Source organism: Astyanax mexicanus, chromosome 23, assembly GCF_023375975.1.
Source record: "Astyanax mexicanus isolate ESR-SI-001 chromosome 23, AstMex3_surface, whole genome shotgun sequence".
Taxonomy (NCBI): domain Eukaryota; kingdom Metazoa; phylum Chordata; class Actinopteri; order Characiformes; family Acestrorhamphidae; genus Astyanax; species Astyanax mexicanus.
Window position 1 is genome coordinate 21,136,106 of NC_064430.1, and position 25,172 is coordinate 21,161,277.

Consider the following 25,172-nt stretch of genomic DNA (forward strand, 5'->3'; position numbering starts at 1 on the left):
ATTTTTGGATACATGTCTGATTAAGGCAATAATATTGAAAATGAAAGCTAGCATCTCCATACCAATTTCATCAACAATGCACTTGTAATATTATAGTAATAATAGATGGTCAGATATCAAAAGTCTACATTTTCCTAGTTTTTCACAGATTGGTGAACCGCTGTCTATCTTTACTTCTTTTACTGCCTATCTAAAATTCACTTTTTATACCCAGCTCTGTGAGTTAGTTGCAAATTGCTCCTATTTTAGCTGTTTTTATTAGTACCTCTAACTTTTTCTGGCTTTTGATGCCCTGTCCCAACTTTTTGAAGTTTCTTTGCTGCCATCACACACTAAATAAGTTAGTATTTTTCTTGAAATGGTAAATTGTCTTACTTTCAACATCTGAAATGTGTGCTTTGTTTTACTGTGAATTAAATGTGGTTCTGTTAGATTTGCACATTTTTTGCATTCTGTATTTTTTACACAACGTTGTGTAATATTCAAACTTAGACCATCCGATACCAGCTACCAGCAAAAGCTGGTGTCGAGCTGGTATTTTAAAGGAGAACTCTGATGTGAAATGGGGTGTTGGGGTGTTGTGAAACATTGTTTGTGAGTACAAAACTTTGGTCAAATAGTCCACGTCCGAAATGCAGCAACAGGCGTACGATGGAAGCAATAGCAGTATTCATGCAAATAAATCTCTATTTTTACACCATTAACAAGCTCAAAGCAGATTGGTAGAATTCTATGAGCCCTGACAGTGTTAAAATTGAGATTTCTTTACACGGACAACTCTATGCCCCTATCACTAGCATTGTAAGCCTGTTGACATAATTTGTACTTATCATGTTTCACTTGGGTTACAACCCAAGTCCATTCTCCACAGGATTACACAGGATTCTCCTTTAAGCAGAAAAAAAATAAGAGGAAAATTATGAGGAAAAATGATTATCCAAAAGCAGTGTGTAAGACTGGTGGAGGAGAACATGCTAAGATGCATGAAAACTGTAATTAAAAACCAGGGTTATTCCACCAAATATTGATTTCTGAACTCGTAAAACTTTATGAATATAAACTTGTTTTCTTTGCATTATTTGTGGTCTGAAAATTTTGCAACATTTTTGTTATTTTATCCGTTTCTCATTTTCTGCATCTAAATGACAAAATTTTTATTTGGAATTTTGGAGAAATATTGTCCGTAGTTTATAGAATAAAACAACAATGTTAATTTTACTGAAACATATTCCTATAAATAGCAAATATACAATCTAGAATATGAATTGGTTTCCACTCATCATAAATCATCATACATTAATCTCAGTTTGCCTTTACATATCAGTAGAAATGTAAGTATCCACTGATATCCTATAGTATCTGGATCGGTATCTCGGTATCTCCACAGGGCTCCCTCTGCTGGATCTGGAGCTTCCTCAGACTGGATGTCTGAGTCTGCAGGCGTGAGTGTGGACGGTGGAGCAGACTGTGAATGTCTGATGTGAATTCTGAGGGATTTCTGTGTATTTTGGGCTGAAGAAGGATCTCCACGGCTGCCGAAAGACTGAACACAGCCCTTCCGAATATGCTGGCCACAGGAGCGGTAAGTTAAATGCGCGGTTCTGCTCTGATTTTAACTTTAATATTAACCTCCATTCATCAGCTAACCTAAAACTCACTGCGCGGCCTGCTAGCCGGAGCGGCTAATTGCGCTAAAGAGCTTCACAACTTCACTCTTATGTAGCTATATATTACAGAGATTCAGCCCCGTATCTAATTTATCTGCAGCCTTGAGCCTTTGTGAGATTTAAATTAATTAATTGAAATAATAAAAACTGGACGCCTTTTAAATTGGTCATTACGGTCGAATGCTAATGCTAACGAAGTAGCGTTGCCTGTTAGCCTGAGCTAGCTCGCTAGCTAGAACGGGTGTTGGACGTATTAACACTAGTTAGCTAAGCTATGCTAGCTATCTAGTTAGATGCAAATTATAGCGAATATTAGCTAATGTTTTTATTACAGATATTCACAAATCTCCGATGTTTATATCGTAATATTTCGTCCTGTAGCTGGCATTAGCTTCCTTAAAGTTTGAATGGCACGGTTGCTATCTAATGTTAGCTTAGCTATCTTAGCTAGTACGCTGGTTAAGTTAGCTGCTAACGCTAACTAGAAAGTTGTTTAGCTAGCAAATTTACAGTTCTTAGTTTAGCTAATAAACTCAAATTGAGTAAAACTGGTAAAGTAAAAAAAGTTAAAATGAAGAAGTAAGTTAAACTCAACTGGAATTAAGCTACGAAATAAGTGCTTATATAACAGTTAGCTATCTAAAATAATCCTTGGTTGATAGCAGTAGCTGAAGTTTGGCTAACGGTCGTGTCTGTGAGTTTGGGAAGAGTTGAGGCTGACAGTTTAAAGTTATTAATTATTAGTCTTATGATTTATAATTCGGTATATAAGCAGTAAATAGATCTGATAAAGTAGTCTTATTAAAACATTAGCAATAGCTTACACAAAGAAGTACAACTGAGTACTAATGTATTACTCCATTACAGTAAACATGCTAAAGGGTTTTACTTGTTCAATTGTGCCAGTTACCTGCGTAAGTAGAGCTGGGAGGTTAAGTAAATTAATTTGATTAAACTAAATACTGTTTTAATGCAATTTTTAAATGGGGTAATTGAGACTGTAAATTTAAATGTAACTGTTTACATGTAGGAGGTGCCAGAGGATATCTCAGTAGAACGATATTTGCTTCTTTTAGAAACTAGGGTTACTGTAAAACAGTGTCTCTCAAACTGTATTACGGCCATCCTAAGGTTGTAAAGCACTACAATCTATGAAGTTTCCAATATAGTTTTCCTAACATTACATTAGTTAGTTTTGATTGCTTTCCCAGTTAGAACCTGTGTGTGAGCTACATCTCAGTCATACACTCTCAGAGCAACAGTTTTAATAATAATATCACTTTCATTAGCCCTAGAGTACAACCCTGAGGAACACCACAAGATATGCTCTATCAAATATTCCGTCTGAGATGTTTCTGTAGGGTTACTGTAGTAACCAGAACCAATTATCTTAACAACTTACATATAAAGTCACACTCTTGACATATGTCATTATCCCTAAGGGGTAGAATCAAATGAGTTGATCAACTGAGGGTGTAGGTGATTTTACTACAGGTGGTCAGGCAGCATTGAGGTGATCATTTAAGCAATGGAAGGTGATTATATGCAATTCCAAATTGTTAGTCTAGCGAATAATTGCTGTTATTATTATTATTCTAATTATTACCATTAACCATGGTAATTATTAATTAATTTATTCTCATCATTCTTACCACTGATGATTATATCAGTACACCTGAGCACAACAACAGGCAGATGTGATGGTACAGTGACTTTATATGTGTAATTTTATAATTGGTAAATTTTGCCTTCTGCTTCCCCTGTGGAGGTTTTATATTTGTGTTTGATATTTTGTCCTGCTGCTGATGTGTGTAAAGCTGCTTTGTTGCAACATTAGTTGTAAACAGTGCTGTTTCAGTTTCACTTGCTACCTGGATATTATGAGATATTGTGAGGGATTTCTACTCACTGTATAAAATTGTATGGGATTTTTGTCTACTAGGTTTGGGTAATACTATTATGATGATGCTAAATAATGGAGCAATTCCAGTACTAATAATTTAAAAAAATCTTAAGAATTGATGGTCATAAGGAAACGCCTGATTAACATTTGTGCGTTTTTTATCCAAGGCTGTAAGCACGGCGCTGGCGCAGGTGGACCGTGAGAAGATCTATCAGTGGATCAATGAGCTCTCGAGCCCTGAGACGCGGGAGAATGCACTTCTTGAGCTCAGCAAGAAACGGGAATCGGTGACTGATCTGGCTCCAATGCTCTGGCACTCCTGTGGGACCATTGCTGCACTCCTTCAGGTAAAAACTAGAAACTTCATAAGTACAGCATAACCAAAAATTACACATTCCTACTATTATCTTTTTGATAACATAATATAAAGCAGTATTGTAACAGAGTCTCCCAACACAGTGTCTGATGAATGTTTTTTCATGTGTTTTTATTTTAACAGGAGATAGTGAACATCTACCCCTCCATTAACCCTCCCACGCTTACAGCCCATCAGTCCAACAGAGTGTGCAATGCCTTAGCACTTCTGCAATGTGTGGCCTCGCATGTGGAGACACGGTAAATGCTGCAAACCCACTCTGATTTACAATTAATACAGTTTGGAGACTAAATTGTCTGCATGTTCCTTAATTTAAACTTTTCTTTTATCCCTCCAGCTCTGCGTTCCTGGCAGCGCACATCCCTCTGTTTCTGTACCCTTTCCTACACACCGTTAGTAAAACGAGACCCTTTGAATACCTTCGCCTCACCAGCCTTGGAGTCATTGGTAGGTTAATTTTGCTTTACAACTGAGAACATCCACAGATACTGGGGTTGTGATTTAAGCAGAATCTTATAGTAGAGATGGCAGGATCAAAAAGGTGGATTTGTGTGTATCTTTTGCATTGATATTCACTTTAATAATTCACTCATTTATATTTGTACAGTACATTTGAAAATCTTCTCTATTCAAGTATGAGATGGTCCCAGTTATGACATTGTTTAGAAATGATTATTGTTAATATTATTGTGTCCTTTCGTCTGTTTGTTTTTTAGGAGCCCTGGTCAAAACAGACGAACAAGAAGTGATTAACTTTTTGTTAACAACAGAGATCATCCCACTATGTCTGCGCATCATGGAGTCCGGAAGTGAACTTTCCAAGACGGTGAGGTTCTAAAGTCATCATCCAGCAAACCATAAATATAAATTCATTTATCAGCAGTGGACAGTGAATCCAGCTAACTGAATTTAGTAAAGTTAAGCTAAGTAAACAAAACTAATAATAATACTAGTAAAAAAAAATGTATTTTAATGTCAAATGAGTACTGGATGTTAATTAACACAATTTTTTCTCCTGAAAACTGTTCATTTAGGAGAGTTAAGTGCTTCTGTTTATTTACATTAAGCTTAGATACCAGAATTTCTCCAGCACTAAGGCTGAAGTATTAGCATTAGTGGCTAACCAGTAGCGCGTCTAAACAACAAAAGAGTTAGCATGTTTAGCAGGTAATGCTAAAGCTGCTCTAGCAGTGTTAGTCAGGGTTAGGGGCAGGCAGTAGGCCGATAATACTCACCTCTGAAAGAGGAAATAGTGGTTAGTGGCTAATGCTAATGCTGCTCCAGCCCTGGTACTGGAGAACTAAACTGAAACTCCTGTAATAATGCTATACTTAGGCGGAATGGCTTTACTGCTCCTTACAACTTGACTGGTAAAATTCATACATAAGACACACTGGGTTAAAAGGAGCACTGACCATTATTGGAAAAATTAAAGATTTAACGTGCACTTTATAGTGTGAAAAATATGGTAATTGTTTATTTTTAATAAGAAGTTATACTCTCTTAATGAGGCAGCGTTACTTTAAGTTTAACTTGCAGATACTGAACTGCAGGTCCTGATCTTCTAGGTACTAGTTTGATATCCTGTCTAATTATCCAGTGCAGTTGTGCGTCTGATTCATCTGTGGTTGAATAACTGTGTGTGTTACTGTGCTGCAGGTTGCAACGTTTATCTTGCAGAAAATCTTGCTGGATGACACGGGTTTGGCCTACATCTGCCAGACCTATGAGCGATTCTCTCACGTAGCTATGATCTTGGTAAGGCCAGAACCCACTACTGATGGTTTCTTTCAGTTTGGAGTTGGTTGGTCTTAAAATGTTGCGTTATGAATTATCTGGGATTTATCTGGGAATATTTGGTTTCTTTTGCAGGGGAAGATGGTACTGCAGCTGTCTAAAGAGCCTTCAGCCCGGCTGCTGAAGCACGTGGTACGCTGTTACTTGCGCCTCTCTGACAACTCGAGGTATACAACACTTCCAGCAGCTGAATCTCTCCGCTATCTGTCCGCTAATTTGTGTGATCTCTTTTTGCCCAGTTGCTAGCACCTTAATATGTTTAAGTGCAATTTATTTAAATGTTAAAATTGTACATTAGAGTATGTCAAACATCCCATGTTTTACAGTCTTATGTTCATTGTTATTTATTTTCTGACCATTTTTATCCCTTAGATTTAAATATTTAATTTCTTGCCAAAAGTGTATAACTTTACCTCTAACTGGTGGAGACAATCTGCCGCAGTTTTGTGGCTTTACCAAGATAATGCATTTGAAACAGGATGTCTTTACATCTATTTAAAATTTTTACTTATTTTTTTTATATACAGGTGCTGGTCAACGAATTAGAATAATTTGAAATCATGCAATCATGAAATTCTTTGAATGCATTTTTTGTGCAGAAAGCAAATCAGGTGTTCACCGCACCTGTCCTACTCGTTAGACTAATCACAGAACTCGTTACCTGGAAAAAAATTTGCTCAGCTGAGCTTTCCAAAAGGCCCATTTAGGCCATTTAACTGTGACACTGTTGTTTTATTGAATTAGAATAATGGAGAAACCGTTTCATTGAATTAGAATAATTTTTATTATAATTACCATCATCACTTTCTCAGTATGTTGTGGCTGCCCCCTTGGCTTGTATGACTGCCTGAAGTCTCCGCGGCATCGATTTGACCAGCTTGTCGCAAGTTTCCGCACTCACAGCTTCCCAGGCAGTGGCGATGTTCTGCTTCAGTTGGTCCAGCATAGTAGGCTTTCTGTCGCGAATTTTCCGCTTGACGATGGCCCAAAGGTTTTCAATGACATTGAGGTCAGGCGAGTTGGCCGGCCATGCCAAAACTTCAAGCTGTTTTTTAGTGAACCAATCTTTGGTCGACTTTGCCGCATGAGCCGGTGCAAGATCCTGTTGAAATATGAAGTCTTCTTCGCCGAACTGTTCAACAGTCGGAATCAGGAACGTTTCCAGAACATCTTGATATACGGCAGCATTGACAGTCTTCTTGAGGAAGCAGAGTTTCCCTACACCTCGATCGGACATGCATCCCCAGACCATAACGCTCTGGGGAAACTTGACGGATCTTTTCACGCACTCGTGGCTGTAGGTTTCGCCACCACGACGCCAGACACGAGGACCTTGGTCACCGAAGGAGATGCAGAAGCGTGATTCGTCACTGAAGACCACTTTCTGCCAGTCTTCAGCAGTCCACTCGCCGTGTTCTTTGGCCCACTTCAGCCGTTTCTCCATTTGTTTCTTGTTCAGCATTGGTTTTACTGCTGGAACGCGAGATTTGAAGCCGAGTTCGCGCAGACGACGGTAAGTGGTTGATCTGGAGACGTCAGCGCCGGTCTGCTTGTTCCACAAGTCGGTGAGCTCGGAAGTGGACTTGAACCGGTTGCTGACTGCGATCTTTCTCAGCTGCTTGTTGTCGCGAGCAGAAGTTTTTCGGACGCCGGAACAGTTGGTGCGCTTGCTGCAGTTTTTCTTGAGAGCTTTGCAGACGGAAGACTGGCTGATGCCGAGCTGCTCAGCAATTTTAGTTTGGGTCAAGCCTTGTTGGCGAAGGGCTTGAATTTGAGCCACTATTCCGGTTGAGAGGTCGCGCTGCTTACCCATGATTGATTTTACAACTTAGAAATTCTACTCAACCCTGACTTTATACTGCACAGTGAACACTCTTCACAGAAAACAAAAATTCGAGCATTTATTCTAATTCAATGAAACGGTTTCTCCATTATTCTAATTCAATAAAACAACAGTGTCACAGTTAAATGGCCTAAATGGGCCTTTTGGAAAGCTCAGCTGAGCAAATTTTTTTTCCAGGTAACGAGTTCTGTGATTAGTCTAACGAGTAGGACAGGTGCGGTGAACACCTGATTTGCTTTCTGCACAAAAAATGCATTCAAAGAATTTCATGATTGCACTATTTCAAATTATTCTAATTCGTTGACCAGCACCTGTATTTTCTATGGGAAATAGGCCATTGACGGTTACTTGGACTGGTGAACGTTACCTTTGGCTTAAAGGGAGTTATATCCACTAAAGATTTCTGAAACTAGATCCATTTACCTCTGAGTGGGCGTACTCTTTTGCATAAACCACACAAAGTAGCAGCTTTGTGTTTATATTGCTTAACTGATGTTTGCAGAGGATTCATTTTTGTTTGCCTTTCCTTCTGTCTCACTTCCTTCTGTTACCCATACAGAGCAAGAGAGGCTCTCCGCCAGTGTCTGCCTGACCAACTGAAGGACACCACCTTCGCCCAGGTGCTAAAGGATGACACCACCACCAAGCGCTGGCTAGCCCAGCTGGTCAAGAACCTGCAGGAAGGACAGGTCACAGACCCTCGAGGGATTCCACTGCCTTCACAATGATGATGCACATGGAGTCTTCACCTAATAGCTGAAGCAGGAGAAGGGCTGTAGGCTGATAAGTCTGCCTTTCTCTCTGTAGCTGGAGTTTTTGTTGTTTTTTAATGCTTTCATACACAACGACGGACTGCTCTTGTGTACACAGCACTTACATGTGAAGTTTAGTGCCAAGAGTGTTTTGCTTTCAGGTTCAAGCAGATTTCCTTAAACTTTATTGGACTTGCCAACATCAAAAACAATGTTTGGAATCTCTTTTCTTATATGTCTCCGTCTCTCTTGTCTCTCTTACACATTGTTCTACCTGTTGCAGATTTTTGAAGACCGCTGGTAGAGATATTTGAATACTGTAAAGTAAACCTGAAAAGGGGGAAGGGAGGGAAGGGATTTTGTGGGTTGTAAAGATATGATTTTTTTTTTGTAAAATATTGAATGGATGTGTTGAGTGTGTGTACTGTATTTCACCACATTGAACTCCTAAACGGGGGATTACGAATGATTAAACGTACAAGTGTTTTGCATCCGGAGTCTTGTTTGCGTTAATTTTACCAAAGATGTCCTCACTTGTCATGTAGAATCAGCTTTTCAGCCATTTTAATGTTTGTCTGCTTATTGCTGCAGTAAGAGTCTGTACTGTCTGTGGAACTGCAGGGGCGAGGATCTGAAACAGTGGTGTTAAAAAGTGTTTGCCCCCTTCCTGATTTTTTTTTGGAACATCAAACCAATTTAAATATTAGTCAAAGTCAACACAGTTAAACACAAAATTATATTTTTAAATGAAGGTGATTATTATGAAGTGATCCAAACCTACATGGCCCTGTGTGATTGCCCCCTAAACCTAATAGTTGGTCAGGCCACCCCTGGCAGCAACAACTGCAGTCAAGCATTTGCAATAACTTGCAATGAGCCTTTTACAGCCTTGTGGAGGAATTTTGGCTCCACTCTTCTCTGCAGAATTGTTGTAATTCAGACACATTGGAAGGTTTTTGAGCATGAACGACCTTTTTAAGATCATGCCACAGCATCTCGATCGGATTCAGTTCAGGACTTTGACTAGGCCACATCAAAGTCTTCGTTTTGTTTTTCTTTAGCCATTCAGACCCCACTAACTGATACCAGGCCATTACTAATTTCCTATGTAATTAACAGATGGCAGGCCGAATGGGACAGACAGACCAGCAATAAACTACATGAGATCCACCCCAATATACATTGCCGACTCACCAGAAATTTTAAAAAACCTATGAAATCAAGTTGTATATACTAGATGTCGAATTGGACACTTTTGTTGAAAGGAGAAAAATCACCACGTTGTAAAACCTGCCACACTCCCCTTTCTGTTAAACACTTATTACTGGACTGCAAATTGTACCATGAAGACAGATGGCAACTACGTCTACCTTCAGCTATTAAAGACCTATTTACTGGCCTTGGAACACTTTAAGTTCTTATTGCTCACTGGACTAAAAGCATATATCTGAACACTCCTTTACCCCCCAAAGCCTGTACATACCTGTACATAGCTAAAATATCACAGCTGAGCTTTTTGTTTCTTTTTTATCGTCATTAGCCTAGCATGTTTTGTTTCTGGAGTCTGAGATCAGTCGATCATGTTTGTATGTTTTTCTGTATGGTGATGGTGTGAATGAGATATTTTGCCGGCTGCAGGAATCACGAACCTGGCTGGCTAGCTGCTGTCAGCAAATAGTGGGAGGGGCCACCTTGATTCTGATAACTGTGTTGTTTTATTTTCCTTCTTTGTCACAGAATTTAAAAGAGTGTCACACAGTCTACTTCAATTCACAACCAGTCGCCAGCTTGGTACTTTAGGCGTTTGATTGGTTTGCTTGCTTTGTTGGGCCTGGATTGGACAGGAAGTAAATTTTATCAAATGTCTGCCAGACGGCTGGGTGAGAGTTTCAATGTGGGGCTACTCCTTATGGAAAGTGGTTGGTTTGTGTGTGGTCTGATCACTCATGAACACAGCGGCCTGATGAAGGGACCCCCAGTATAAGGATGGTTGGTGTGTGTGTGTGTGTATGTATGTGTGTAAGTGGAGCTGGGAAGCTGAGCTCTGCTGTGTTTTATTGATGAGCCGAAACCTGATCAGAAGGAGACGGAGAGGAAGAGACCCTAGTGCAGCCTGCAAGTGTGTTCACACACAGACTGAGCACCTCCTTCATTCACATACTCCAGGTGTTCCTGCTTGTGTGGAGAAGGCCTGCTCCGTAGAGGCCAGACGAGGACAACACACTCTCATTCTGTCTCATTAAGGATGTTAATTAAACAGATTCAGTTCGTTTGTGATGTTCTGACACATGATGTCACTGATGTAACCAAGCTCCACCCACAAGTGTCTTCCTTCCTAGTTACTGTTGCTAGGTTGGACAAGCTTTATAGAGCGCTGTAGTTCAAACCAAAATGAGAGACTTTAGCTCACATCTCAAATAATGTTTGTTTAAGTGCTATTTAGTAAAGCTAGAGGTTCTTGGTTGAATATTTTTCTTAAACAAGAGCAATTAGTAGATGGTAGTTTAGTCATTTAACAGGAATGCTAAATATATTATATCACATATATTACACTATATACAGTACACTACAAAAATATATAGAACACCCCCATTTTCCCTTTGTTTTGCCATTTAAGCTCTTCAAATTGGGGCAATCACCAGAAATGGTACAAAATTCAGTGTACAAAATGTTGCAGTAAACTGCCAGAAAAACAAATGAAACAAATCATTTTAGTAAAAATATTTAATTTAGTTAATGTGTATATTAAAAAAAACTGATTATACAATTGAAAAGTGCTTTTTTTCAGTAATTCAATTCAAAATGTGAAACTCTAATAGATTTGTTACAGCATTTATTTATTTTGTATTGCTGATGATTCTCGCTTACAGCCAATGTTTTAGAAAATTATAATATTATATAAGATCAATTGATACTTTTGGCAGTGTGGGCAGTGTGCCAAGTCCTGCTGAAAAATGAAATCCGTCATAAAAGTTGTCAGCAGAAGGAAGCACGAAGTGCTGTAAGATTTTCTAGTAGAAGCTGCACTGACTTTGGACTTAATAAAACACAGTGTATCAACACCAGCAGATGACAAACCTTTAAACCATCACTGATCATCAGTAAATTTTACATTTCATTTGGAAACAAGGGAGCAGAGCCTGGAGAAAGAGTGGAGAGACACACAGTTCAAGCTGCTTGAGGTCTAGTGTGAAGTTTTTACAATCAGTGATGGTTTGGAGAGACATGTCATCTGCTGGTGTTGGTCCACTGTGTTTTCTCAAATGCAAAAAATGTGCTTTCCCAGAAAATCTTACAGCACTTAAATCTTACAGCACTTGCTTCACTCTGCTGACAACTTTTATGGAGATGCAGATTTCATTTTCCAGCAGGACTTGGCACACTGCCCACACTGCCAAAAGTACAAATTGGTCTAATATAATATTCTTTTCTTTTTTGTTTTTGTTGGTTGTAAGCCTTAATCATCAACAATAAAAGAAAAAATGCTTAAAATAGATCACTGTGTGTGTATTACATCTATATAATATATGAGTTTCACATTTTAACAAAATTATTGAAATAAAGTAACTTTTAAATGATATTAAATATTTTAGATGCACCTTGTATGTGTTATGTGTTATGTCCTGTACATATGCAGTATTGACAATAAAACTACTTGACTTATATACCATATTCAATATTATTTACTTAGATTAATAATATTTTATATTAAAATTGTGGATATTTAGCCAGAACTCAAGGGAACACAACTGACCTTGCTCTCACTCAGTTGGTAGACGGCGGCCTTCCCCCTCATCATTTTCATTATGATCCTGGTAGCAAAGGTGTCTGTTAGCTGTCTCAGAGTTGGAGTTGGAAAAGAGGCAGTGATTGACTTCAAATGTGTAGAAGAAGGTGTGTGATTAACCTCACCCTCCAATTAGTGGGAGCATTGCACTTGATAGGGGGAGTCCTAGTGAGAGGGTGGGTTAATTGGATAACAAGCTAAAATTGAAGAAATTGTATAAATACAATTGTAGTTATTTTGTGTTTATTATTACTGTTTTATTATTACCATTTTATATTATTACTAGTTTTTTTTTTTACTTTGCACTGAATCAAACTATCTTAAACTGTCCAAATCCCTTAATCAATATTATCACATCATCTGTGTTTTCTATAGACCTAGTTCAAATTCAAGATTCTAGGTTAAAACTGTAGGACAAATGTACAAACAAATATACGTTTTTTATTGTTGTGAAATTAAAAACTCAGGCTGGTTTTGTGGTTTGTAACTCTATTTGTACATGTAAGGCCTGGAGTGTAAGGCTGCATTTAGACACTTTAACAGTGTTTACACACGGTAATAGGCTGAGTTTCTTTTCCTCATGATATGGACCCTTGAAAAACAGCCCTGTGACCTGTCTGACAGTGTAACCTGAGAAAACTTGAGTGCATGAAAGGCTGGATGGAAAAGTATGACCCCCATTGTTCTGGATCAGAAGTGGCTGAACCGGTGAAGCGTTGCCAGCCCAGCACTGTGAGGGTGAATTGGTCCCACACACTGGCCTCCTGGCCCTTCTGGCCCTATTGGCCCGTTTGGCCCTCTTGGCCCATTTGGCCCTTTTGGCCTTTTCTTTCCTAGGAAATACCCAGCTCAGTAAAACCCTGCTCCCCTGGACACTGAACACTTATGTAACCCTGTGATCGTGTTTCTGCCTTAAATGTAACTCAGTTGAGCTGGAGGAACGGAGAGATAGACGATAAAGTGCTGTCAGTGAGGTGAAGAGGTGTGAGAAAGGTCTGTGAGGAAGAGGAGGAGAGGAAGAGGAGTGTGTTTGTCTTTATCTTTTATCTGTAGCCCTGTATGAGATAGAGAAAGAGTGAGATAGAGTGAGAGAGGTTGACAGTCTTTACCTGCTGCTAGTTTTCTTTCCACCTGTTTACAGACAAGCCCCGCCCCTCGCATTAGGTAATGCACCAATCGCAGCACAGATGAGTAGGACTAACTGGAACACTTGGCACATTCCAGTCATAGCAGAGTCTTTTGCAGTCACAAAGACTATCAAAAACATTGATGATGAAACTGGATCTCATCAGGACTGCCCCAGAAAAGGAAGACCAAGAGTTGCACAGAATAAGTTCATCAGAAGTACCAGCCTCAGAAACTGCAGCCTAGATGAGATGACATGAGATGAGATAAGAGCCACCAAAATACTTCACACAGTATTTTGGTTTGTTTAACACTTTTAAGTTACTACATATTTTCTTGTGTGTTCCTTCATAGTTTGGATGTCTTCAGTATTCATATACAAAGTAGGAAAAAACATTAAATAAGATGTTTTTTGACTTTTGACTGGTACTGTGTGCATATAATGTGTTATGTAACCATGCAGAACTGCAGACATGGCAAAAAGACACTGCCACTTTAAAGACAAGCCCTATCCGGACAGGATTAGTTTCTCAGGGGGTCCTGGGCTCATTTTTCTTTTATGGGGGGTCCTAGGTGATTTAATTCCCATCTGGAACGACCATTTACGTGTTTTTCTCAGACGTGCTCTGTGGAATTTACAGGCTGAATTACCTACTGTGTTCGCTGAACTCCAAGGTCCACAGGTAATTTTAGTACCGTCTGGAAGCACATCATATTGTCACCTCACCTCACTAAAATAGCTATTTGTCCACTACCACTTACTGTAATTACACTTTGGGCACGCGTTTCCACGGGGATTCACGTAAACACAACAGCGAGTGAAAATGGAGGAGCTACTGAACGCGATGTCACATGACTGAGAAAGTAAAAAAACTCACTGGTCCAGAGTAGAAGTGTGAAATATTTTTCACAGAGGTCCCCCTGAGAAATTAATCCTGTCCGGATAGGGCTTTAGACTGTATTTAAAAAGTAAAATTTACATTCCTTTGTATTTATAATAATGTATTCGTTCAGAGTAAATCTTGATAAATGTATTGTTATACAGTGTTTGTATGCAATTTAAAATATATAAGCTGCAACACACAAAGCACGTTCTATGAGTCTGGACTGCTACCCAATCACAGCGCAGGGGGCGTGGCCTACCGGAATACGGGTGCGCGGGAAATCTCCAAAACAGGGCAGAGCTTTACCGGAGGGTGAGAGCAGCCGGAGCGGCGGAGCAGAGCGGGGCCAGCCGATTCCCTGCCCACCCGCAGCCGGTACCACCCCCCCGGTGAGTCACACATTCAGGTAAGAGTGTGTTTATTCCACTTTTATCCAGACTTTTATCTGTTTTCCCCGAGTTCTCTCCTCTCCTGTACACACCTGTTTACCCGCGAGCCAGGTAACGGTAGAGTTTACCACCTAATAGCACTGTTAGCTAACGCCAGCTAACTAACATACCTGTTTTAACGTTAAGTTATCTGTTTTACCTGTATTACCTGAGGTTTTAATTAGCTTTAATTCAGTTTAAAAGATATATACTGTTTCTGTTCATTCATATATTTAACCTCTGTATTTTACAAAGCCCCAGTGTGACATGTGCTACTCTATTCAAGCAATGAGACACTGTATTAACGCTATACATAAAATATTAGTTATACTGCAAATTAAGCAGTTACTTATGTTATGTTAGTATTCTTATTGTAATTGTCATATATAAAGCACTTCTCTATTTATGCTCAAAATGTGAATTGTGTTGCTAAATATGAGGAATATTTATATAAAGTTTATCTAGCACTCTTTTTACCTCAAAAACATAAATTCTTACAGGTTTTACTACTTTTGTATCTCTGTTGTATCTTATGTTGAGGACCACGGATGTTATTTTAAACGCTATGAATTAGTCTTAGTGGAAACAAGTATTATATTGGCACCATAATATATTGCAAGATATTGAGGCTACAGAATACTACATTAAGGACACAGTATAATATATTGATGCCACACAATACTACATTGAGGAAATGAGATACAATGTTGAGAACACACAACACTATATTAAAGCCACAAGATAATATATTGAGGAAATAAGACAATATATTGAAGCCACTGGGTACTACATTGGGGCCACGGGATAATATGTCGCGGGCCCCAAATAATGCATTGAGGCTATAAAATACTAGGTTGAGGCCACTATATTCAGGGTAGATTATTCAATATATCATTCAATGTATCTGTATCACTGCACTTCAATATCAGTGTTTTGGTTTTGTAAATTGTTTTGTTTCATTCTTATATCATTCTTATCTCTTATGTCACAAGATATAGAATATATTGATGCAATGCGATACAATATTAAGACAACAATGTAAGATACTAGTGCTGACAGAATAATAAATAATACATTGCTGCCATAAGATAATAAATAGAGTCCAATGCATAAAATATTTTAACTGAGGCGACAATTTACTATGTTTAGGTAACAAGATCATATTTTGAGGCCAAAAGATAATATATTGGTCATTTGAGATTTTACATTAAGGCCACAAATAAGTAAAGTAGTTTATGGATCTTAAGAACTGCTTTTGTGGTCTCAGCATTTTATCACAGCAAAAAAACAGTACCATACATGGGCAACTGGCTGTGATTCACAACAGAGCAGATTCACTGACACTCTCTCTCTTTCTCTTTCTCTTTCTCTCTCTCTCTCTCTCTCTCTCTCTCTCTCTCTCTCTCTCTCCATACCATTGCATTAAAAGGACAGGACATACAGAACATCACTGGAAGCCTGTTATCCAACATATAGTAACATTCATATTGTTTATCTTTATTTAAGCTTCTTATTAAAAAAAAGACTTAACGTACATTTTCAGATTACAGGTTCTTCCTGTTGGCAGTGGAAAGCACTCATGAGGTTTAATGGTTCTGCTGTATGTTGCTTTAAATACATTAATCCATGTTAAGCTGTTTTCTTTTGATGTAGTATTTCAATAGCTTAATATTAAATATTCTAAAGCTTAATATTAAAGCTATTGTTCTGTATTTGGATTACAGTGTTTCTGGGATGATGGTTTACTGCATTATTCCAGGTTCCTTGTAAGGGGTTTTAATGGGAGGCAAAAGCTTAATGTAACAGTTGTTGTTTTACTAAAGTTTATTACATACATGACCATTGACATGAACTTTGGCGTTCCAGTCTTTTTCTTGTTAATCGTTTTTTCACTGAAATCACGCAAAGGAACAGATGTTTGTAGACTATAGCTGTATTTCTGCAAACATTTGTCCCAGCATGGAGAACTGAGTGCTCTAGAATGATAGTTCTCCATCCATTACTTGGATGTGGAGGATGAGGAGAGGTGGTGATCATCCAGCATCCTGTCCAAATTAACACACTATCAGGACTGCTAGAACTGCTAGAATATCCAAATACTATGACCACATGCTTGTTTCTACACTCACTGTTCTCCAACAATTATATAGAAGCACTTTGTACTTATGTAATTACAAACTGTGGACATAATATTGTGAATCTGATTCTCATTCTGTGCCCTTTGGCTGACAGGGCATTTTTAGGAAAAGAGAAGTCTGTCCTGGACACACAACACACACACACACACACACACAAAACAAAGGCAAGATCTACTGCACACAATACTAACTGGGGCGACAGGCCAATGGTTCACACCAGTATAAGGCTAGCATTTTGACCAGGATTGACCACAACAAAAGACACTGATAATCCCAGCAGATCCAGCCTCTCTGACTCTCTGACAGCCTGATTGTGGCCATACAGCAAAAACCATGATCCCAAAAATTTGCTATATGACCATGGCAACTATCCTATTATTGAATAACTACATAACATAGTGCATAAACACCACAGCAACCACCATAGCATTTGGGATGGGACGGAAAAGGTTGATAACCTTCAGCTCCATGATAGTGTTTTAAATAACTGCTTAATAGAAAATAAAATACAACTTTAATCACAGAAAACTCCATAGCAACCACCTACCCAAAAATAGCTAATTCTAGGGGCCACATAACAATAATTGCATGTGTGAATCACCTAAGCTTTTGTTTTAAGCCCTTTCAAGTTCTTTTAGGCAGTTATCTTTCATACACACTAAGAAAAGTAAGTACAGATTTGTACTTAAAAGAGTACAAAGCTTGTCGCTGGGGCTGTACCTTATATTAAGGTACAAAAAAGTACCTTTAAGTTAAAGTCCTCTTTTGTACCCATGGTTTTTGTGCCAGTAAAGATTATAAAAATTATAAACATTATCATCAACTGAATATGGCTCAAAAACTTGATGATCCAAAATTGTCTGGCTTTCAAATAAAAAATGTGCAATTAAAATAAATATTGTTTATTAGTACAGTGATACTGAATACTGAATGTACCCTTTGGCTGGTTAAATGGTACAAATTTGTACTTATTGCTGTTAGAAATGACTTTGTACTTCAGAGGGAACAAATCTGACCCTGTAAAGACCAATATTGTACCTTTGAGGGTACAATTATGAAGAGTGTACCTTTAAGTACAAAAAAGTACTCATATCGTACCTCTGTTTTTTAGAGTGTATGTGTTTTATGTTACTTTTCTCTTGGTCTCTGTTGCTGTGTCAGATCCCTAAAGTGTGACCCAGCAGTCGATGGCTACGACCCAAAGCTTCTTCCGTAAGTGCTCTCAGTTCATTCTCTATCCTCAAAGCTGAGGGTTAGTTTGTAGAGAAAAAGTAAGGTACTGATGGGTGACCAAAGCAAAGTGGACTTTTTCTTGTCTGTCTCATTTGGGAGGCAAATGGCAGATAGGCAGAGAAGCTGGGAAATATATACTGGTCCTATATACACAGCTATGCAAATGTTCAAACTTCTGTCTGAAAGAAAGTGATTCTGAAGTTTATCAGCTAGACTCTACCGCTGTCCTCTTCACAGGGCTTCTGGGAAGCATTAAAATCAGCATTAAAGCAGTATGGCCATGCTGTTGTTAGCATTTACAGCTCTAATAGTGTGTGCAGTATCCAGGAAGCCTTTTTTAGTCATTTATTTAGTGATAGATTTAGTGTATACTCTATGGCTGCAACTAATGATTATTTTGGTAGTCGACTAATCTGACGATTATTTTTTCGATTAGTCAATTAGTCAACGATTATTTCTGCCATGTCCTCCATCACTAAAAACAATAGAAACAGCAAAACATGACATTTAAATGGCATTTAAACATCTGAACATTGTTTAAACGTGGAAAGTACTGATATTTAGGGATTAAATATGTTTATATTTTGTGTTTGGGCACTTTTGGAGACACAAAAGTTCAGTGTAAACTGTGTGAGTTTTTTTGTCCCCAGCACTTTGTATAATGCAGTACTGTCACAAATTAACGATTATTCGACAATGAAATTTGTAGTCAACAAATTAGAATAATTGACATTGTCGATTATATCGACTAATAGTTGCAGCCCTAGTATCCTCTAATTAGTATGTACTGTTAATTATCTATTAAACATTAAAAACTATAAAATTCTTTAAATATTAGGGGTGTGCCATATTATACGCAATAATAAGCCAACATTTTTGAATGTCATTATCACAAAAATACCCTGAAATATTGTTATAGTAAACAGTATGTATAAATAATCAGCACCTACTTATCATCAGGAACTATTCAGAATTTACTATGAATTTACTATACTTGCCATTAGCTCTGAGATGTTTGTTCCCACATACAATCTTAAAAATGGTTAAAAGGGTTAAATAATTTTTGAATGGGCCACCACTGAGAAGTTTCATAGTGTTAACTACATCTCAACTGGATTAAACAACAAAATGAATTGAGTCAGTTTGGATTTTGACTGAAGTATTGAAGTATTGCCTGAAGAAACCTGAGGTATTGAGGAAGAGACCATGGAAGTAGAGACAGGGCAAAGCAGTGAAAAGCAGGATTGATTACCTAAACGTGAGAGAGTGAGATGGATATTTCACTCTGGTTCAGTCTGGGGTCCAGGGTTAGGGTCAGAGTTCATGTTATGGCGTCAGAATGTAGGTCAGGTGTGTCAGCTGTCGTCTGACCCAGCCTCACCTGTCTGTCCTCCTCACCTGTCCATCTGCCCCTTTGTTCCATAGGTATCCAGACGGACGCTAACCTGCAGTCGATGCAGGTGGGCTCCATCATGAGGAAGGTGAAGTCCCGCGCCTGGAAGAAGCAGCGCTACTTTCGCCTGCAGGATGACTGCGCCACCATCTGGTACAAGAGCAAAAAGGCGGGCAACGCCCACTCCACTTGTAAGCTCCGCTGGCTGTGGAAACCCCCTCTCAGTATGAGCCTTTTACTCCATAAACTCGGGTGTTTGGTGATGGGTAGAGGCATCTACGTTAAATATCCAGAGCTCTGAACTGAACAGAGGTTCAGAATTGATCACTTCTGAAGTGATAGTAGCTGTTACTGGGATAGTTCGATGAACAATCACTTTGAAATCATTGACCGCAACCTCAGATTTGGTCAAACAGCCAAGAACATGTTTAGCATCTGCAGTGTTCTTCTATAGTTAACAACGGGAGATGCTAGGCTACTGTTAGATGCTAGCAATTACTGAACTTAGACAGTAGTCTCATCTAGGAAAAATTTGCACTTCAAAATATTTTAAAAGATGTTTAAACAGGTTCACAAAGGTTTAAAAAACATCATTATTTACATGTATAATTTGGTGACAGAATAAGCCTAGTGTTTGTTAACAATATAAGCATAGCATTGCCTGTTCTAAACTAAAAAAGTCCATTTCAAATACCTAACATGTCTAGACTTGTTGATAGACTTGTCTGGGGTCAGAGATCAGTCATGATCATTTGATTTTTCATCAAACTACTTCTTTAATGAACCATGTGATTTTGTTCCTGTTTTTCATTTAGTTCCAATGTTCTGTGCTGGTTTTTCTGGGCATGTAGCAAATATAAAATATCAGGAATATGAGATTGAGGGACATGCCTAATGTAGAAAAGCATGGACAACACAACTCATCTCAAAAGTCGTGGCAGTATGATGTATTTCTCCACCCATCCCCATGTGTTTTAATGAAAAAAACAGCCCATTTTCAATCCAGTTGTATCCTCTAAGCTGTCTTTCCATCTGTAGTGTCTAATTATAACAGCTGGCTTTCCCTATGCTAATATTGGCACATTTGTGGTACCCTGGAAACCAGTTTTCAGTCTTATTCTGCTACTGTATATTGTAAGTGGGGTTACACACAGAAAAGTGATTGACAGCATTGCCTTTACCAGTCTGCATTACATGAAGTAGCTAAGTTGCTGTGAGTCTGTCAGACATCTAGCTAGTTAATCATATTATTATTATGGATCATCTGGTGTTATTGTGCTGTTGGATGGATTAATAGAGATTTTGTACAAAGTTATTTGCAATTTTTTTCTGGCTAGACTGATGTAAGTGTAAATTGGCTAGTGTGATCTGGGTTTTTTTTACACCTGTAGTTTGTTTCTCTGGTCCGAATCAGTTGATGAGTTTGTTTGCTTGGAGCGTTTCCTCCCTTTCTTTGGTTTGGTTTCACACAGGCATAAACCTAATTGCACCAAAATGCGCACCTATAAACCACTCCAGCAGGCTGTGTCCTCTGATTGGTCAGAGCTGCTCAATCGAACTGCACTAAGGTTACAAACAGACCAGAGTTAATTTTAACAGGAACAAATAGTGCTGGTGTGAAAAAGCCCATTCAGCCATAACATTAACATTAGTTTAGATATGTGGGAGTACTTGGTAGTATTTGTACTTGGGCTTAAGCCAGCATCCTCACCACACTTTATTTTTTGATGTCCAAATTCCATTAAAAGCGTTATTATTATTCTTTTATCTGTCATAGATTTAAATAGGGCCAAAGTAATTTCAGTTCATTTTAGCCGTAAACAGAGTTGAGGTCTGGTTCTGTAATAAAAAAATTAAATGTAAATAATTTTATAATAAAATACATAAACTCCACTGCAATTATTAAAATATTACACCTACTGGACAAATTGAATATCCAGTGTAAAACTCTGCTCTGCTTCTAGGCCTGTAGGCTGTGCTGTAAACTCATATTGGTATGTGAGACACTTGTCATGAGAAAAGGGGATGGGCCTATTAAATGAGGATAGGATAGGATAGGTCTCTGGTATTTACTGCACAACGCTGGTTGCAAATTTGACAACATGGCATATATTTATTTCTTCATTTATATAGAATAGAGAGGAATTAAAAAATGGTCTCCATGGTCTTCTGTAGTAATTGGGGCATCACATGGCCCAGAATTTTTGCTCCAATCCATTTCACAATCCATAGGGATAGAGGGAAAATGTAGATATCCCAGATGACTAGGATCAGTGATGTGCAACTTATTTCCAAAAGGTTTTGCAGCATTTTGACTAAAATTAATATTTGGTTCTGCAACTATAGCTCATTCCTGAGGAATTAGATTGTGCTCCATTACTCCGTTAGAAAATCCCACTGCCCAAAGCTAGGAGCATTGAAACCCCTGTGGCCCAAACTGACATCTTTTCACTGCCTAGTAGATTTCTATTGAGATCATTAGATTAAAAGGCTTACTGGAATCTATTGCACATCTAAGTGTTTTACAATCCCTTAGTGAACTGCAGTATGTAATACTGTTTATTTGTGTGTGTGTGTGTGTGTGTGTGTGTAGTCTCCATCAGTGATGTGGAGGCAGTAAGGGAGGGTCATCAGTCAGAGGTGTTGCTCAGCATCGCGGATGAGTTCCCGCCGGACCGCTGCTTCACACTGGTGTTTCGTGGTCGCCGTGGCAACCTGGATCTGGTGGCCGAGTCGGCAGAGGAGGCGCAGTCTTGGGTAAAAGGCATGAGGAAACTCATCGAGAACCTGGAGAACATGAACGAGAGGGAGAGGCTCGACCAGTATCCTTCACAACACACACAAATGAGTAAATAAATCAAGAGTGAATATTAGATAATAAAGTGCTTTCAGGTAGATGTTACCTCATTTCATCATCTAATTAAGAAATGGCAGATGGTCGGGGGCCAGTCAAAGTCTAAGAAAGACCAAGAAAACTCTAAGATCTCTGGAAAAAAATAAGAGACAACTTGAGTTTCTGAATCAGTTTCTCTGATTTTGCTATTTATAGGTTTATGTTTGAGTAAAATGATCATTGTTTTTTTGTACTTTTGAACTACGGACATCATTTCTCCCAAATTTCGAACAAAAATGTTGTCATTTGGAGCATTTATTTGCAGAAAATGGAAAATGTCTGAAATAACAAAAAAGAAAACAAGTTCATATTTATAAAGTTTTAAGAGTTCAGAAATCAATATTTGGTGGAATAATTTAGTCACAGTTTTCATGCATCTTGCTATGTTCTTCTCCACCAGTCTTACACACTGCTTTTGAATAACTTTATGCCACTCCTGGTGCAAAACGTCAAGCAGTTTAGCTTGGTTTGATGGCTTGTGATCATCCATCTTCCTCTTGATTATATTTCAGATGTTCTTAATTTAGTAAAATTTTTAAGTGGTCTCTTATTTTTTTCCAGAGCTGTAGATGTGTGAGTGTTTTTGTTGCTGTTCCTTAATGGCATCTCCTAGGTGGATCAGTGACTGGTTTAAAAAGGCGGATAAGAACGGAGACGGCAGGATGAATTTCAAGGAGGTTCAAGACCTGCTGAAGATGATGAACGTGGACATGAACGAGCACCATGCACTGCGCCTCTTCACGGTAACAATAATCAGCAAAAAACTACAAAAGCAGACCCTATAAACAAATAGCACCATGACTAATGCCAGGCATGGGCTAGAAGAGGTATACTGTAAAGCTCCCCAGTGTTGTGGAGACACAGAGATGTGGCCCATAATAAATAATAATAATGGCCCAGTACTTTCGTTTGTATGGTGTATTTGTACACTAATGCAATCTTTGATTGCTTCTAGATGAGATTTTGTAAAAACTTTGTATACAACATGAAATAAACCGAAAGCTACTTGTGCTCCATAGATGGCAGACAAGTCTCAGTCAGGCACACTGGAGGACGACGAGTTTGTGCTGTTCTACAAAATGTTGACACAGAGGGAGGAGGTGCTCAGGATCTTCCAGGATTATTCTAGCGACGGACAGACTCTGTCATGCCGAGATTTGGAGGAGTTCCTTCGAGAGGGCCAGCTGAAACAGGATCACGTACAGCAACACTCCATGGAGCTCATAGAGCAGTACGAACCTTCTGACACAGGTACGAGTTTCAGAGACTTAAAACACTCTCAGGTGCAGGTTTCACTCCTTTCCTGTCCTTACATAGGTCCCCTCATCATATGCAGGGCTAAAAAAAACATCAGAGACAGGTATCACCCCTTATCTGTCCTAGGAGAGGATACTGCACTATAAAACACTGTCAGATAAAGGTATCACCCCTTAGTTGTTCCGAGAGGTTAGTGCACCACTTGGAGACATGAGACACCCACAGATTCAGGTATCACCCCTGACCTGTCCAAAGAGAGGTTATTGCACTATTAAAACACTCTCAGATAAACGTATCACCCCTTTCCTGTCCAAAGAGGTTAATGCAGCACTTAGAGACATTAAAACCCTCAGATTCCCTGAGAGAAGTTACTGCACCATATATACCACCCTCAGATACAGGGATCACCCCTCTTCCTGCACCAAATAATGTTATCACCACCCTCTACACCTGTCCTGAGTGACGTTCCTGCACCACATACTGTTATCACCACCCTCCACACCTGTTCTGAGCAAGGTTTCTCCACCTGTCTAGAGGTTTCTAAACCACTTGTAGACATACAGGGGTTGAAAAATGAAACTGAAACATTGCACATTGCACCAGTAAGAGCAGAGTGTGAAGGTTCAATTAGCAGGGTAAGAGCACAGTTTTGCTCAAAGTATTGCAATGCACACAACATTATGGGGGACATACCAGAGTTCAAAAGAGGACAAATTGTTGGTGCACGTCTTGCTGGCGCATGTGTGACCAAGACAGCAAGTCTTTGTGATGTATCAAGAGCCAGGGTAATGTCAGCACACCACCAAGAAGGACGAACCACATCCAACAGGATTAACTGTGGATGCAAGAGGAAGCTGTCTGAAAGGGATGTTCGGGTGCTAACCCGGATTGTATCCAAAAAACATAAAACCACGGCTGCCCAAATCACGGCAGAATTCAATGCGCACCTCAACTCTCCTGTTTCCACCAGAACTTTAAATAAATAAATTATTGGGGTCTAAAACCAGGTGTTTACTTTCCCTGTAAAACAATTAGATACAGATTCAGGTACCTAGCTTCATGTACTGGAATCCCTCCTCACCTCTCCTGAGAGGTTGCTGCACCACTTAGAGATACAAAACACTCTCAGGTACAGGGATCACCACTTACCTGTCCTGAAAGAGCTTCATGCGTCACCTGCAAACCTAAAACACTCCCAGAAGGACGTATCATTCCTCACATGTCCCAAGAGAGGTTTCTGCGTCACCTACAGAAATAAAACACCCCTGGCGAAAGAACACAAGACTTAATGAAGAATTAATTTGTTATGGCTTAATCCTACTTATAAATGTGTAACCCTTACGTCTAACCTATGAAATGACTTTCTGTAAAGCTAGACACCACTTCTTTTCGAGCTGTTGCTGATGCAGCATTGCCGAGCAGCCGGCGCGCTTGGAGGACAGCACAGCAACTCGGTACGATACATCAGCTCACAGATGCCCTGTGCTGCGGGCATCACCATTTATTGATGTAGGGAGAGAGTACCATCTACCCACCCGGAGACAGCAGGACCAATTTTGCTCCTGTGTGCGCTGGCAGCTTGATGGTAAAGCTGCATGAGCGGGGGCTCATAGTGGCAGCACTTTAGACCACTGGACCACTCGGCTGGTCAGTGTTAATGGGAAGATGGATAGAGCTAAACACAGGGCAGTCCTGA

General features: G+C 39.1%; 2 protein-coding genes across 3 annotated transcripts in view; both read left to right on the forward strand.

Moving 5' to 3' along the window:
• The first annotated feature begins 1,398 nt into the window (after positions 1 to 1,398).
• On the forward strand, positions 1,399 to 8,829 carry cnot9 (CCR4-NOT transcription complex subunit 9). Its single transcript, XM_007228931.4, has 8 exons — positions 1,399 to 1,582; positions 3,738 to 3,917; positions 4,070 to 4,185; positions 4,284 to 4,393; positions 4,663 to 4,772; positions 5,606 to 5,704; positions 5,819 to 5,910; positions 8,146 to 8,829. The coding sequence occupies exons 1-8, from the start codon at positions 1,565 to 1,567 to the stop codon at positions 8,312 to 8,314; spliced, it is 894 nt and encodes a 297-aa protein (XP_007228993.1). The 5' UTR covers positions 1,399 to 1,564; the 3' UTR covers positions 8,315 to 8,829.
• A 5,612-nt stretch (positions 8,830 to 14,441) lies between these two features.
• The window catches only part of plcd4a (phospholipase C, delta 4a), a 30,463-nt gene continuing 19,732 nt past the window's right edge, over positions 14,442 to 25,172 (forward strand). The window contains exons 1-6 of one of the 2 annotated variants that reach the window (XM_022665414.2): positions 14,442 to 14,540; positions 17,862 to 17,912; positions 19,359 to 19,550; positions 21,920 to 22,148; positions 22,833 to 22,962; positions 23,239 to 23,470. In XM_022665414.2, coding sequence (XP_022521135.2) covers positions 17,888 to 17,912; positions 19,359 to 19,550; positions 21,920 to 22,148; positions 22,833 to 22,962; positions 23,239 to 23,470 — 808 coding nt within the window. In that variant the 5' untranslated portion in view covers positions 14,442 to 14,540; positions 17,862 to 17,887. The remainder of the gene's footprint in view (positions 14,541 to 17,861; positions 17,913 to 19,358; positions 19,551 to 21,919; positions 22,149 to 22,832; positions 22,963 to 23,238; positions 23,471 to 25,172) is intronic. The other variant, XM_022665415.2, reaches the window with a different exon arrangement.

Excerpts from the sequence above, each read along its gene's own strand:
- cnot9 (XM_007228931.4), top strand. Across the intron at positions 4,773-5,605 it reads GAAGTGAACTTTCCAAGACG|GTTGCAACGTTTATCTTGCA; the intron begins GTGAGGTTCTAA and ends ACTGTGCTGCAG. Across the intron at positions 5,705-5,818 it reads CTCACGTAGCTATGATCTTG|GGGAAGATGGTACTGCAGCT; the intron begins GTAAGGCCAGAA and ends TTTCTTTTGCAG.